General features: G+C 31.9%; 1 protein-coding gene across 1 annotated transcript in view; it reads left to right on the plus strand.

Annotated features, from left to right (window-relative positions):
* Window positions 1-4,168: 4,168 nt before the first annotated feature.
* The window catches only part of LOC108689289 (acetylcholine receptor subunit alpha-like 1), a 92,254-nt gene continuing 81,100 nt past the window's right edge, over window positions 4,169-15,322 (plus strand). The window contains exon 1 of the mRNA XM_018196011.1: window positions 4,169-4,426. Within this exon, the coding sequence (XP_018051500.1) occupies window positions 4,169-4,426 (258 nt within the window). The remainder of the gene's footprint in view (window positions 4,427-15,322) is intronic.

Consider the following 15,322-nt stretch of genomic DNA (forward strand, 5'->3'; position numbering starts at 1 on the left):
CGAATTGGTTTTTCGAACTTATAAACGCAATTAAGCTACTGTAATAATGCCACGAATTAAATTGATAAACAATTTTTTTAATAATTCGATGCTCAATCAGACATCATATTAGAAAGATGTTAATTTGCTGAAAAATTATAAATAAAATTAATAAATTAAAGTTTCAGCTCAAAAATTGATTTATGGCCTTTGCTGTAAATTATCTTTTGTTGTTAAATTATCTTTTGTTGTTAAAAACCTTTTAAACTTATGTACATATAATGCCAGTAAAGAATAGGTAACAATAACGATGCAAGTAAAAAAATTCCAGATGAATGAATAAAATATAAGTGCCTAATATTTTTGTTGAAGTCTGTAATGGTTCACCTAGTATATGACACAACAAACAGAATAATTTAAAATAATTTAAAATATAACATATTAAGTGGGAAAAAAGGAAATAAAATTAGCTTATTACGCACAATCGTCTATTTCTCTCGAAAATTTCGATAAAATAGTTTAGAACTCAAGTGTTTGAGAATTCTCTTTGTCGCTTTTCTTTAAGAAGAGGAGCATCAGAGCGTGATAAGTTGCCCTAATACGATGAAGTAGTTCTTCGAGGCATACAGTTATGCTGATAATAGAGAGGTAGACGAGGTCAGCAAAGAAGCGATAAAACTTCCTCGAGATGTTTTCTCCTCCTCTGCTTTCCTGTGACACAACAATATCGTTCAAGCCTTCTTTTATGGATTGGCGATTACGCTCCTCACCACAAGTAAGTAAATGACTTGGTCTGGCAGCCGTGTTACGTCTTACGATGAACGGTGACTCGCTTGGAAAAGTTTGACGTCGTTAGAGTATTAAAAAGAATCGACAGGAGACGCACTTAAGCACTGCAACCTGAACAGAGATATGGCTTCCGGTCGCGCGATTATCTGCTTCCGTTTAAATACTTTAAGTATGATACATGAAATATGTCGAATCGTTGCCAGGCCGCAAATTTTTCTTTTCGCGCTATGCGAGTTCAAGCGAGCAGCATGTATTGGTCTTTTCACTGTGGAACAATCGCGGTTTATCGCGTGTTCTCGCAATTAACTAAAGACCCGGATTTAATGCGTTCGACAGCCAAGTGACTAATTGGCTTGTTCCGCTATGATGTTTGTATCGATAAAATGAATTCATACTAGCATATTAATATTAATTTGAATCACATTTGGAAATTTTCTTAAAATTCTTGACATTTATATTAATAATGATTCAATAAAATATAATCGCTTATTTGCTAGAATAACGACATAATTAAAAATTATTATGTTGCTTGCAAAGAAAAAGTAGAAATATAAAGAAAGATCATACTTTAACATACTTTTATTCATACTTTTATTTTTTCTATAATCAGTACATTCTATAATTATTATGATAAAATTGCGTTTTAAAATTAATATTTAAAAAATTTTTAACGATTCAGAATATTCAAACTTATTTTCTAAATTCTAAATAAAATTAAAAAATTTTTGTTTTTTGAATGGTATCATTGTAACAAATGAGTGATATGTAGAGCGATACGTTTTTAGAATTTTTTAGAAGTATATCCATGTTAATTTTGCGATAAATACATAAAATTATTATGCTTTATGATTAATTATGTTATTTCAAACATAATCCATTATTCAAGAACGCTTATAATTACTTTTAATATTAAATACACATAGCTGATATCTCATGAATATAAGGATTGTTCATCAAATGTTTTATTTAGCTAATCTATTATCTAATTCGCATTCAGCATGACATTAACTTTAAGCTATAATATGCAATTGTGTATTATACGAGGATATCTAAAATCAATTGTAAGTTAAAAATAGCACACTCAAGAATAGAAATGGACAACTAAATAAGTTTAGCGCAGAGGCTAATAGTCGATAACCGCCATACGTCAGATCGATAAACATAAAAGAAAATGCTGCCTGCAAATACACAGCAGGAATGTCAATGAATAAATAACCCAAAGGCGGATATACGTTACGATTTTATTTTATGGCACAGTATTTCATCTTCACTCCGTGTAACAGCTTGTCATTTCCCTGGGATAACCCAGTTTACGATCAAACCTGCATTATGACGATCAATCAGAATTTGCAGGTACAATATCGCGAATTATCCATATAATTTCATAACGCTACGATGTCGGACGTGCATAGCAATGTCTAAAGCGGACTAATTGCGAAATCGGTTCTAAGTAAGATTTATACGTGCTCATAAAAGAGCTTTTCTCAGAATTTGTTTCATTTCTTTCTATCAATACGATCTTCTTTATCTCAATGTGTCGTAAAACGTAACGTAACGTAAAACTCATTACGTATAATCATATATCATTGCCAGTGATTGCTTGCCAACTAATCATAATTTACTATATGTGTATGATTTTCTTTTAGACGATTTGTATTTGTTTACAAACTTCATTATTTTAAGAAGGTTGTAAGAGCATAAAACACATATATTAATATTTACGCTTTGAACAAACTACATGCATATAAAAGTTGTGTTCATAATATTCTGTTTTTATTGAGCAACACATTTTTATAGACCATTATTTTACTTATTATTACATTTATTGTTATAAACAAAAATTTTTTAAATAATAAAAATCTAAATTTTTTTTGTATAAGTACTTTAAGTATGAAAAATGACTTATGCATAGTTTCATTGAGATTTACCATTTAGTAATAAATAAATATTTTGTTTTTTATTTATTTATTGAACAACTAATGTCTGCATTTCAATGTAGCTTTACATAAATATTTGTGAATTCAAAATGTACTTATATAAACAAAATTGAGAAAATTTTGATCATTTGATTATTTTATAACACATTTTTATATATTGCTATTAGAGTATAAATTTAAAAAATATTAAGGATAACATCCGATCGAGTAAATATAAAATGTAAAGAGTACCAAGGATCGATTATTAAAGTTAGATGTTTCGAATAATATAATATTCTTGGTTTATGAATTTCATTTATCTTAGATTGTGTGCCGAAACGTTCACATTTTTAAACATAATCAATCTGAGACGTTAATAATAGCGAACCAATACATTCGTGCACATATATTCCCACATGTAATCCCCCTCTCCCCTTAATTTAAATAAAAAATTTTTATTGCGAAAATATTATCTTAGCCAGAATTTGAACCTGGGACGACTTATCGACTTTCTGGGACGAGTGTCTAAAAAATTTATTTTTTATTGAAATAACTTTTAATCCAGATGGTAAACTGTCGCTGATTTTTTAGATTAGTTTTGCAATTTAGACTAATCTGTAATTTTTTCAAGTAATTTTTAACACATTGCATTTGCCTTACCAACCTGCTTAAGTGACGACTTATAAGTTTCATGATACGACCGTCAAACTGTGAAATTCACATTTTAAGCGAAAATATCTTTTCATGAATTTGTCGTCGTTGAGACGACTTTTTTTTATAGAACCTCATCTTTCAAATTATCGGTGAAAGTTTTTGTTGAAGACATTTTCATTCGCTTATAAATCATTTTTGTAAATATTTTTATTCTCTTTTGGCTAAAATTAAACAAGTTTCGTTTTAAGCGAAAAACTCTAAATTATCGTTTGATATTCTCTTATTTATATGAAGTGTTTTAGTAGCATAACATATTTATCGTTCGTTTTGCATTTAAAACGAAGCTTATTTTGTAGTCGGCACTAGAGCTTTGCTACAATAAAAAATCTTTTATAATAATGAATATCTGGTTCGAAATAATAAGTTTGTGTTTCACCAATATTTATACAAATTTTAATTAAATGTTTAAATAGCATTTGACCGCGCGAAGTATTATTTCTGTCTCGCTCTGCACGAAATGTTTCATTAGCAGTGTATTTCCTAATTACCGTTAACTTTATTTCTACTCCGTGCGCGAAACGAGCTGCCGCAAAGTCATTGCATTTTATCACGGTTAAAATGTCCTTTAATGTCGCAATATAAAACAGCCGCAGAATAATTGATGCATGCATGGATTCTGGCGTGTACATCAGAGAGATAGAGATAGAGAGAGGAAAGAGGGGGGAGGAGGAAAGGGGGGGGGGGGGAGAGAGATATGAACGAACCCTGTACCGAGGCATGCATTACAAAGGACGTGTAATTTATTGTTAAAGGGGTGGACAAGGCGTACGATGCTTAGGGATGCTTGGACGAACGACGGTGGGAAAGGCTGGTGGAGATGGTGGTCCAGGTTGGGCGGATTGCTGGCGATGGCGGCAGCCATATCCTGTCTCGTTGCCCCGTTTCCGGGCGCCTCGGCCAATCCGGAAGCGAAGCGTCTCTATGATGACCTGCTGTCGAACTACAATCGCCTCATCCGCCCTGTTGGCAACAACAGCGATCGCCTCACTGTCAAAATGGGACTACGCCTCTCCCAGCTCATCGACGTCGTGAGTAGACCCCACTTAACCCATTATCCTATCGCATGTATATGTGTGTGAATAGCGTTACTCTATATAGAGGGCTTGCGTCCCCGGGACGAATGCCAGATATGTAGAGCAAGAGTACTTGATTGTGAAATAGTCCAATGTGTTTCATCGATTGGGTCGAGCCAGAGGGAAACGATATCGGGCTGTATTGTTTCGTTAACGAAGTCGGTAAAGCATCAGGTATTACCAGTAGTGATGGGTTTTAAGTATGAATAAAATTCGCACTTCATTCCCTTTCTTTCTCTTTTTTTTTCGTGTCATTTGAAATTAAAATTAAAAATATTGGATTATATTTTAAGTTGTTACATACACACGCGTGTTATCATGGAAAATATTTCTTCGATTCCAACACTGTGCTTTCGAGAGATATAATAATTTAGAACAAACCTTTTAACTTATAATATCTAAAATTTAATAGCGTACAATTTTTGTATGAGGTTTTAACAAAGTATGCTTACATCAATTTCCTAACCGCTCAATTTGTATGATTTGCATCGTACTATGCCATACTATTTTCGCAATATTGACGTATGTGGATGCTACAGATAGGAAACAATGTAATGCTCGAGGCTCACTTTCAATTACTATTTGGAACATTCCATTTGCGTAAATCAAATTAGAAGTTCCAGTTATCATTGTGCATTGTTAATTAAATTGATCAAACTGTTTATCTCATCTTAATGAGATTTATAATATAAAAAATAAAATATTTTATAATTATTTACTCTTTTTCAATATCTACAGTTTTTTTCTGTACATTTTAATTATTGCGAAAGATAATTTATTGTGATACAAAATAAAATACATTCCATTAATAATGTTATTAAAGCTTAATTTATATGATGAAACAGTTAATAATAAGCTTAAACAATAAAATAAAATAAAATAAGCTTAAAATCAATTTATTAAAATTGTTACGTGATTACATATTTTACGAAATACTAAAACACTGTAGAAATCAACTCATGTCGCATAAATATGAAAATTATGATTTGCAATATTCTAACAGGAGAGTTAAGTTGTTAATCCGAATATACTAACGATCTCACTGAGTAATTTGCTTTGGAAAATCATCACTCTTTTATTACAGACAATAATCAGAACTCGACTTTGATTCTTATTTCAATCCAGTCGCATTCAATATACAAAGTGTTCAAAATACGTCGCGACCAATCGTTCGTGTCGGAAATAAATATAAACTTTCGTATACGTAAACGATCGTGATGACTCGCAAGTCGGTAATGGAATATAATGATTATTTCATTCTACGTATTTATTTCTCAACATGCGTGAAGAACAGAGCCGATTCAGGAGGAAACCGCTTCCGCCTGTCGTCCCAAGACATAAAGCCATGTTCTCTTCTTGATAGCAATAAACATCCCTCTAGGTGGGTGGGTATATCTTGCTCGTGTGGGGTTATCTATTCGATTCTTCTGCCAATGTAAAAGATCATTTTAGGCACCAACCAGTTCGTTTGTTTCAAACCTCCAGGTCTTCGATATATTCTCTTTTAATTTCTCAATATTCACTGATTCTGTTTGTCTTCGACATTCCCTCTTCACACAATGCTCAACTTTCTCGTCATTATTTTCTTTCCTACTTTATGGCTATTCACATATATCGCTAACTCTACAAAATGTAGGACATATAAATAAATATGTATTAATGAGACATACTGAAAATCATATCTGCATAAAATAGACTTTTATTTTTTTCAAAATCGCAAATAGTGTAAGGGTATTTCGAGTTCATTTTGACATTTTCGTCCATGATGTTATACGTCTGTCTGGAAAGACACTTGTTTATATATGATGCGTGTGTCTCTCTCTCTCTCTCTCTCTCTCTCTCTCTCTCTCTCTCTCTCTCTCGCTCTCTCTCTCTCGCTCTCTCTCTCTGCGCGCGCGCGCGCGTGCGTGTGCGCGTGTGTGTGCATGTGTGCATGTGTGTGTATGTGTGTATGTGTGTGTGCGTGTGTGCGTGTGTGTGTGCGTGGAATACAGGTTCTGTGCTAGATGACCGATAACGGTCGTCCGCGTACTTGCGGTGATAAGTTGGATTCCGAGAGTTCCTCTGCCGGAAACGGAACTAATTTACAAGCGAAGGGATTCATGGCACTCGAACTATTAATTGCCATAATCTGATCGTCAGTAATCAATCGCATCTCGGTGAGGAACGCTCGAAACTAAACATATACGCACGCACACATACACGCAGTGATACACTCCTCGGTCGATCGATGTGTTAGAATTACGTTGATTGTCCCCGTTCCCCGCATTGTCTCTCTCGGTTATTACATTCGAGTTACATGCCCGCGACTCGATCTGAATTTCGGCAATAATTACCTCGATCATGGATCTCTATCGACTAATACATGCTTCAGTCCAAACCATAATTAATTTGTTATCGGCTGCTATCGGCGCACCTACTGTCGCACGTTATCGACATAGGGTTCAGGCCACACGTTGGACGCAATTTTGATACCGATGATTGTTGTAGCTTTCGTTAAAAAACAATAAGCAGCGCTTACAGACAGTTTCGCGGAATCTTTAAAATGTGATGTTGCTGCCATTTAATGAATCAAATTAATTCTGCTCATTTTTGCAAATTTAAGAAAAAATCATATTACAATCAACACATACATACGCGTCTAAATTTATGGATCAGTTTCATCAAACGCCATACTTTATCCGTCGATTTGATGTTGCCAACTGAAAACTCATCATCTCTAATTTAATTTCGAAAGTATGTATTTGTAAAAAATAATTAAATATATTTACATTTCAATGTTTTATTTATTATCTCCACACAACACTTTTTCTTTACTAACAAGAATAAATTAGAAAGACAGATTTTAAGTTTTACTGTTGGCTTCTGATGAAGTTAATCGATGGATAAGCTTAATTAGCATTGGTGAAACTAGTTCTATAAAAAATTGGTAGGATGTTAATCTAAAATTGGTATAATGTTGCTGTCATTTAATTACTTAAATTAATTTCTGCCAATTTTAAAAAATCGTTTAATAATCATGCTTAAATTTTGGACTTGATCAAATATAATGATATTATGATATATACAAAGGCCATTTGAAAAGTTTTGAGCTTCAACATGGCATTATTTGTCAAAACCATTTTGATACTACAATCGTACATTTGAAAGATACTCATGAAAATTGTAGCCATTTTGGACGTTCAGTTGTTGTTTGCCAGTTGATGTTAGTGTTTTTGTTTGATGAAAATCTTTGTCTTCGGAGTCAAATTTTGAGTCTTGGAAACAGGAAAAATTGTTGGGAGTAAGATCTGGTGAATACGGGGGATAATCAATCAATTCGAACTTTAATTCGTAAATTTTTGTCATGGCGACTGCCGATATTCGATTTTTTTCATTTTTACAAAAACACTGACATCAATAGGCATATAGTAAATGATTGTCAAACAACAATTGAGTGTCCAAAATGGCTACAATTTCACAGGTATCTTTCAAAACATGTACGATTGTAGTACCAAAATGGTTTTGACGAATAATTTTCATGTTGAAATTCAAAACTTTTTAAACGACCCTCATATATAATATTTACACTATATTTTATATCATCTCTGTTATATAGTTGTTTTTAAGATAACAGACTTTATTTATTCAAAGACTTTATTCAACAAATTTAAAATAGAAGTAACATTAATTTAAAAAACGTTTCAGATAAAAATATACGACTATCAAGTGATTAAATGTATTTATTTCATACTGTTATATTTTATTATTTAAATATCAAGTAAAACTTTCAACATTCTCAAAAGCTTTAATACTCACTTGCAATTTTAAAAATTTTATAAAAGCTTGTGCAATTCCGCTTTTCGAGATCTCGTTACTGTTGCGCGAATGCAATAATTGTCGAACGCGAAATAGCTCGTTTGGTATAACGGTTGCCCGTCTACAATGTTTATGAATCACTCAAAACTATCGCACTCGGTTGCATGTAACTTTTCACCGATTGAAAATCCCGTTGCGAAGCTAGTAAATGATTACTACGTGCAACGAACTCATTCACTGTACATACACACGTTCGTAGAATTTACGAAACATTTGCTCTGGTTGATCGGATTTCACTAGCGAAGATAGTGGGAAAAGTAACGAACGTGGACTTTGGGGATCGCGTTATCTAAAGCAGTTGCAATACCGGAAGCCGATATTTGATCAATATTTGATCGATACTTACATCGAATATCACACGTTTTCTGTCTCATGTAACGACACTTGCTATGCGATGGCCAACCCTTTTCACGCCAGCGGTTCGACAAAAGCTGCAAAATTCGATCGATAGTCGGAGGCTAACTGGCTGATTGTTTCTTCACATAAGGCTGTACCAGTTTACCGCGAGTGAGAGAAATAGGAGTATGCAGTGAAGAGAGGAAATGAAAACATTCATTTAATTATCAGAGTCACATCTCAACATTCTAACGATATCAACTAACAATGGGTTCTTTGCATTGGCATTTTAGTCATACACTTGATACACATCTACAGTTATATTTTCTTATGATCGTTATCGGAATTATTAGTCGTCGCGTACGTAAGAATGTGCTTCATCAAAATGAAAAATACAATAATATACAATAATTCATGTGCAACTCCGACGAGAGGAAAATATAAGGAAAAGTAAAGCTCTTTTGTACAAGAAGCAAGTAAATTGATGAAATTTTTTGCTGATCAAAATAATATGTGTTCATTTATCTTTATATCGAAGCTTATGCTTATTTATTGAACTTAAGAAATTCGTAATCATAAAATTTATTTATACAGAATTGCGTGTCCATTATGATACAGAAAAAGTATTTACATACACGGCAGATATTAAAAAAAAAAACTTTATTTTTAATTAATTAGCAATTTATCAACGAAAATAGATTGATTTTTTAAAATCATTTTATTTAATAAGGTACGTAATAATTAAAATGTAAAATAATTAAAATGTTCTTTTAAAAAGAAGCAAAAATAAAAGACTGAAAAGATAAAAAGATAAAAATTATTTGAACGCACAAAAAGTATTTATACAGTTGTAGTCGAGGAATTTAGCTTGTTATAAGATTAGAGATACGCAAAACCTTTTTTGTTTATATTAGGACAGAACTCATAGTATAAAAATTGTTATCTCTTTTATACCATTTTTAGAAAAGATCAAAAAAATTAAAAAAACTTGCTTAATACACATGGCATATAAGGGAATTAATAATCTTAAGGGATTCATTAGGGGTCATATAAAGACGTTTCAAATTATCTCATACAAACATTGTATATAAAATTGATTGTCGAGATTGTGAAGCATTGTATGTGGGTCAAACAGATAGATGTTTGAAAACACGTATAAACGAACATAAATTGGAATACTACGCAGCATTCCATAATAACAGAATATAGAATTAGCTATCAGCATGAATTTGATTGGGAAAAATGTCAAGATATTAGACGAGAAGAAAGAGTGCTTAATAAAAGATTGATTTCGAAAATGCACATAAAAAGCAACAGAAACAGAGTTTGAATTTACAGAATGATGCTTATTCTTTAGACCCACTATATATGAATTTGTTTGCGGAATCGTGACATTGCTTTTTTTCTGTTTGTTCTTACTTTTATTTTTATTTAAATAACCACATGACTTTATTATTTTAACTCTCATTTCAACTTTGATTGTCAACACTACAAGACCTTTACGTCGAGTCATGAGAGAAACGCTTACATGTAAGTTAATAAAATTAAAATTCGGATAAATTATTTAAATAACTCTCTAATTCTTTTTGTTTTTCTTTTGAATGATTACATAGCAAATCTGACAATTTGATGAGCGATGTGACTTTATCTATTGACGCAATGTATACGATATCATTTTTATTTTTTATGTAAGTTTTATAATATTATTATATAATTTCATAATATTTATAATATTCATTTGGTTATTCATTACTCACTACAGCAAACTGGTATTTGGATAAAAGAAGAATGAGCTAAATTGTCGTGATTCACTAACTTGAAAATTGCATGATATTAATTGTAGTTATATTTTATTGTAGTTATATTTAATTGTAGTTATATAAGATTACTCACGTAATTTATATTTTATATTGATAAGGGACTTGAAGGATTCAATTGAAGGATTAAAACGTTTATATCGTTATTGTTACATTCACGAGAATAAAGAGATTCTGGGCATCCGAATAGCTGATGTCGGCTTTGATAGGCTTTTTTTCATATATTTTTCACTGATAGATTCTTTCGAGCCTCATTTTATATATTTATAAAATTGCTAAAATTAATATTTATTTTCTACAAATAAAAAAATTGTTTAACAATAAAGGCCAAACTGCAGGATGTTATTGCACAATATCTATTTATCAATTTTTAAATTATATGTAAATGTTTCAACTGTTATTCAGTTATCTTCAATACAACAAAAATGCCAGATTATTAAATGATAATTTACAAAAAGTTAAAAATTAGACTTTTCTTTGAAAAGCTAAAAACGCTTGTATACGCTTAAATTCTTCGACAAATTGCGTCAAACCTTCTTTTATAAAACTCAATTGGCTTCTTGAATACATATCCATAATTTTTCATTATCTTGTATGTGTCAGGTTGCAAAATGACCCTCATATTAAATGTTTCGTTATCTTATAGTCATGAATATCTTAAAATTATACAAAAGTCATAAATTCTGTGCAACAATTATGATCCAACTGTAACGATCCAACAATTAATACTGTTCATATGCATTGTCAACTGTTCTATACGAATACTTTTTGTATTTACTGTTCTCTCTCTCTTCATTCATCATAAGTAAGAATTCAACTTAGGTGTCGTATATATAGAATAGGAGTGCAAACTAAATTTACAGATGGATGACGGCGCGAATACATTAATCGATAGTTGAAAGTAGCAAGAGATCGGTCGCAACAGAATAGCAATCCCAACGGGCTCATAGAGGACCAATTTCTCGCGCCGCGATGTCCAACCATTATTTACACGGCCTCCTTTTCAAGGTAATCACCTTCTTGGAATTGTAGTTCTCCGGAGCATCTCTTCTCTCTGCTCTCTATCTTTGATTCAAGATAGACCTGCGATTCGGTTCTACGGGGATTTACGAGCGGCAACAGCAGGCAGCGAGATTGACTTTTATTTCTACGGCTGCGACTCGAGATCATACGGGCTCCATATACTTGCTCCTTTTTCTTTTTCTTTATTGCGAAAGGATTTTGTTGTTATGCGAAACGTGAGGAATCGTGAGAACGCTAACTCGAGAGCCTTTTACTCGGCAGACTCTGGTAAATTACGCTTCGATCGTTCCGCATTATGTGGCTGCAAGTAACCGCTGTTATTAAATCAATACCTCGTACGAAAAATGGCACTTCTTAGCTCTGAAGTAAAAAGACAAATGTATCTTATATCCGTACGAACAAATATCTTTGCGTTTCTCTTTTTAGAGTTCTTTTTACACAGCACTTCTTTTTAATCTCTTTTGTTCTCTTTCTTTCTTATCTGTTTTTAAGTTGCAATGTACATATTATCTGTGTTCTTCCTGTATAGAGATGTAAAAAAACGATATTTTTAACTTCAGAAAAAAGTATCAAGTAAAAAACTAATTTTTTAAAAAGTAATTTTTTACTATTTAAAAAATTAGTTTTTTACTATAAAAAACTATAAAAAACATTTTTTACTATAAAATATTTTTTATCAATCACATAAAATTTATGAAAAAACATAGAATTCATGTTAAATATGTAGAAGAAGTAGAATTTATTTTTCTTGTTATTTCGATACTTTTAATACTTTTTTTGTCTTAATAATTTTATATTGAAGCGGAAATATGTATTATTAGCTGTTGCAACTCTTGAAGAGTTGATAAGTTAATAGATCTGTTTGCGTTGCTTGCACTCTTTACATTCAGCATCTGTGCTTTCTTTTTTTTCAACGCCCAAATCTATTTTTTCGGATATTTTTTTCTAATCATATCACTTTAAGTGCAAAAACTTTGGGGGATTTCAAGCAATGCGACAGATCTAAATGATCTAAAAAAAATATCCGAGTAAAAACTATCAAAGCCGAAGGAAAAAAAAACCATTAATTTTCGAGTTTTTTATCCTAAAATTCTAGTATTTTTCGTTTACATCTCTAGTCACGTAACATCACGGTTCGACGTGTACCTTCACAAACTTGAAATTGTTGTGGTACCTTCTAATGGCAAGCTTATTATAGATTCCATAACTGTCAATTGCGATTGTTTCGATTGCGATCGAAATGCATTGCGTCAGCGTCGCCAAATTCTCCCGCAAAATAGCAAAATTCCTATTCAACTGTCATTCGTTATGCGCTCGATTGCATCGATCTACCAATTTTGATCGTCGAGCAAACGTTCAAGCAGCATACTACGATAGCTGTATAATCGGAGTGAAACGGATGATTGCGCCGCAAGTGAACGAGGGCGACACGAGGGCGAGACGGTGTCGGTCGATGATAAGGGTTCATTTGCGGTGCCGCGAACTCATGCGCCTTTAACGACCCTCCGGGTATCGGCTTTTCATTTCTTCCAATTAAACACGAATACTCCGAATGTTTCAATGGAAACCAGAGCGCACGTTCGTCATTTTGAAATTCTGCGCGCGTGCATCTCCTTCAAGCACTTCGTCTGAACGAACATGAGATTCATGACTCACGGGCATGACTGATTATAGATTATCATTATTATTCCCTTAGAAAGTGTGCTTGCCTTCGCTACTTGAGACCTGTCACTTTTCTCGGAGAAATATGTTGCTCATCAAGCATTTCTTTCGTGCGGTTTTTACGCTAATTTACCTCGAAATTTGAGAATTTTAATAATGTTAATATTTTATATATCCTAAAAATATATAATAATATACATTTAATAATACTTTATATATACATAAAGTATTATAAAGTATTGTATATATAAAATACTTTATATATTGTATATTATCCTAAAATATTTGTATGAAGTCAATAGGTACATTATAAATATAAACTATTTGATGTTACATGTTTACATTTTTTTCACGTAAATATCAATATATTATTCTATTTATTATTCCATGAAGATCTATATTTTGAGAATATATATACCCATTAATTTTAAATATTAAATTTTCATATAACACGTAACATAATGAAAATTGCAAAAATGTTATTTTATTTTCTGTAAAGTTGGCAAATATATCAATTAGATAAAATTAACATTCCCAGCAAAATCATTTTATTCATTCAGAGTACATAGATTTTATATGATCGTTAATCAATGTCCGACTTAATATTGTTAGTTCATTGATACAAGAAGGATTCATTTATCTAATTATATATTCATTCTTGCAATGGATTCTAATAGTAATAGTTTTATAACCTAAATCATTATGAAAATTTATTGAACTAATTTTCATTAATTCAATGAATAGTTTATTTACGTACAGATTCAATATACATTTATATATTACTTCAATATCAGGTATGATGTTAATAAAAAAGATATGAAATTGAGTATTTTTCAGCCGGTATACTTTTCAACGCTAATTGCGGATCGAAAACAATGAGGTACTATATATTGACAATCGTAAATAAGGTTCAATTTACATACCTATAATTACAAAACAGTTATTGCTGATTGATTAAAGGTGTAACGTTTGTTTAACCAAATGCAATTTCATGTACGTTGGCTCAAATTTGTGCAACATGTCACGTTGAGAATTGTTATCTTCAGCGCAATACAGATAGTAACTAAAATGTCTTTTATTGCGTCCACGTAAAGTGAACGTTTTTGTGAATAGCCGTTGATTAACACCTCAAACGAATTAGCTGAAGTGAGGAGAACGAAGCGGTGCAATGCTCTTCGCTTTCGCGTTCGCGCTCCTGTTTCACGAGCGTGTCAATTAAGGCGACTCATTTTACGTAATCAGAGATTACAAATTCGCTTTTCTCGGGTTTCTCTTTTCTACCGAGCGCGGCGAAATAAATCTCGTCATCTTGAAAGGAGAACATCACCGCGGTGGTGGTCCTTAAAGGTTGTGTTACACAGATCACGTTGCTTCGTCGTTATCAACCATTGCACGATAACGAAGATACATTTTTGCTCGTTAAATTGAAGATGCTGCGGAAGAGAAATCTTTTTTTATTAATGATTCGATATTTCATCCTCCCGCGGGGGGTTTTTGCCGCTTCGCGGTGACGTTCAGAAACCGCTGAATTGGCATGTTACTGAACTCTTTATGGATATAATGTTACACTTACTATCAATTATTATGACTAAATCGAGGTACATAATATATTATTATAGTAAGGATTTTTAGCTCGATAATAAATGAGGCAATATTTTACCTTAGTAGCTTAAGGAAAGTACGTTCAAGTAAATTTTTCATTGTTTATCTTCCTACTTGGTAGAGAAAGATGACCAAAAGATTATATGAAGAAATTAGAAAATGATAAACTACTGATGTTTATCTCTCTCCATTGCACACTTTAAAAAATGTCTGTTTAAATTTCCGGTAGCCGAGATGATTAACTTAGTTTCTGAGATTCTAAAGACATTCTAGTAAATCAATTATACCTAAATGCTTCTATATATATTAAATATAGGCGTTTCTAATATTATTAAATATTAAATGAGTACGTCATTTCCAAAAGTAATTATCTCTATTTGAAACTTTTTAAAAGTTAATAAATAGAAATACTATTTTTATTTATTAAAATACGATGCACTTAATTGCTTTTGCAGCTAAAGAAAGAATGTGATTCATTTTAGAACTGAAATAAATATTGATGTAAATGTTGAATAATAAAATAAGTTATTGACTTAAGTATAATTTTTATTAT

This window comes from Atta colombica, unplaced genomic scaffold (assembly GCF_001594045.1).
Source record: "Atta colombica isolate Treedump-2 unplaced genomic scaffold, Acol1.0 scaffold268, whole genome shotgun sequence".
Classification (NCBI taxonomy): domain Eukaryota; kingdom Metazoa; phylum Arthropoda; class Insecta; order Hymenoptera; family Formicidae; genus Atta; species Atta colombica.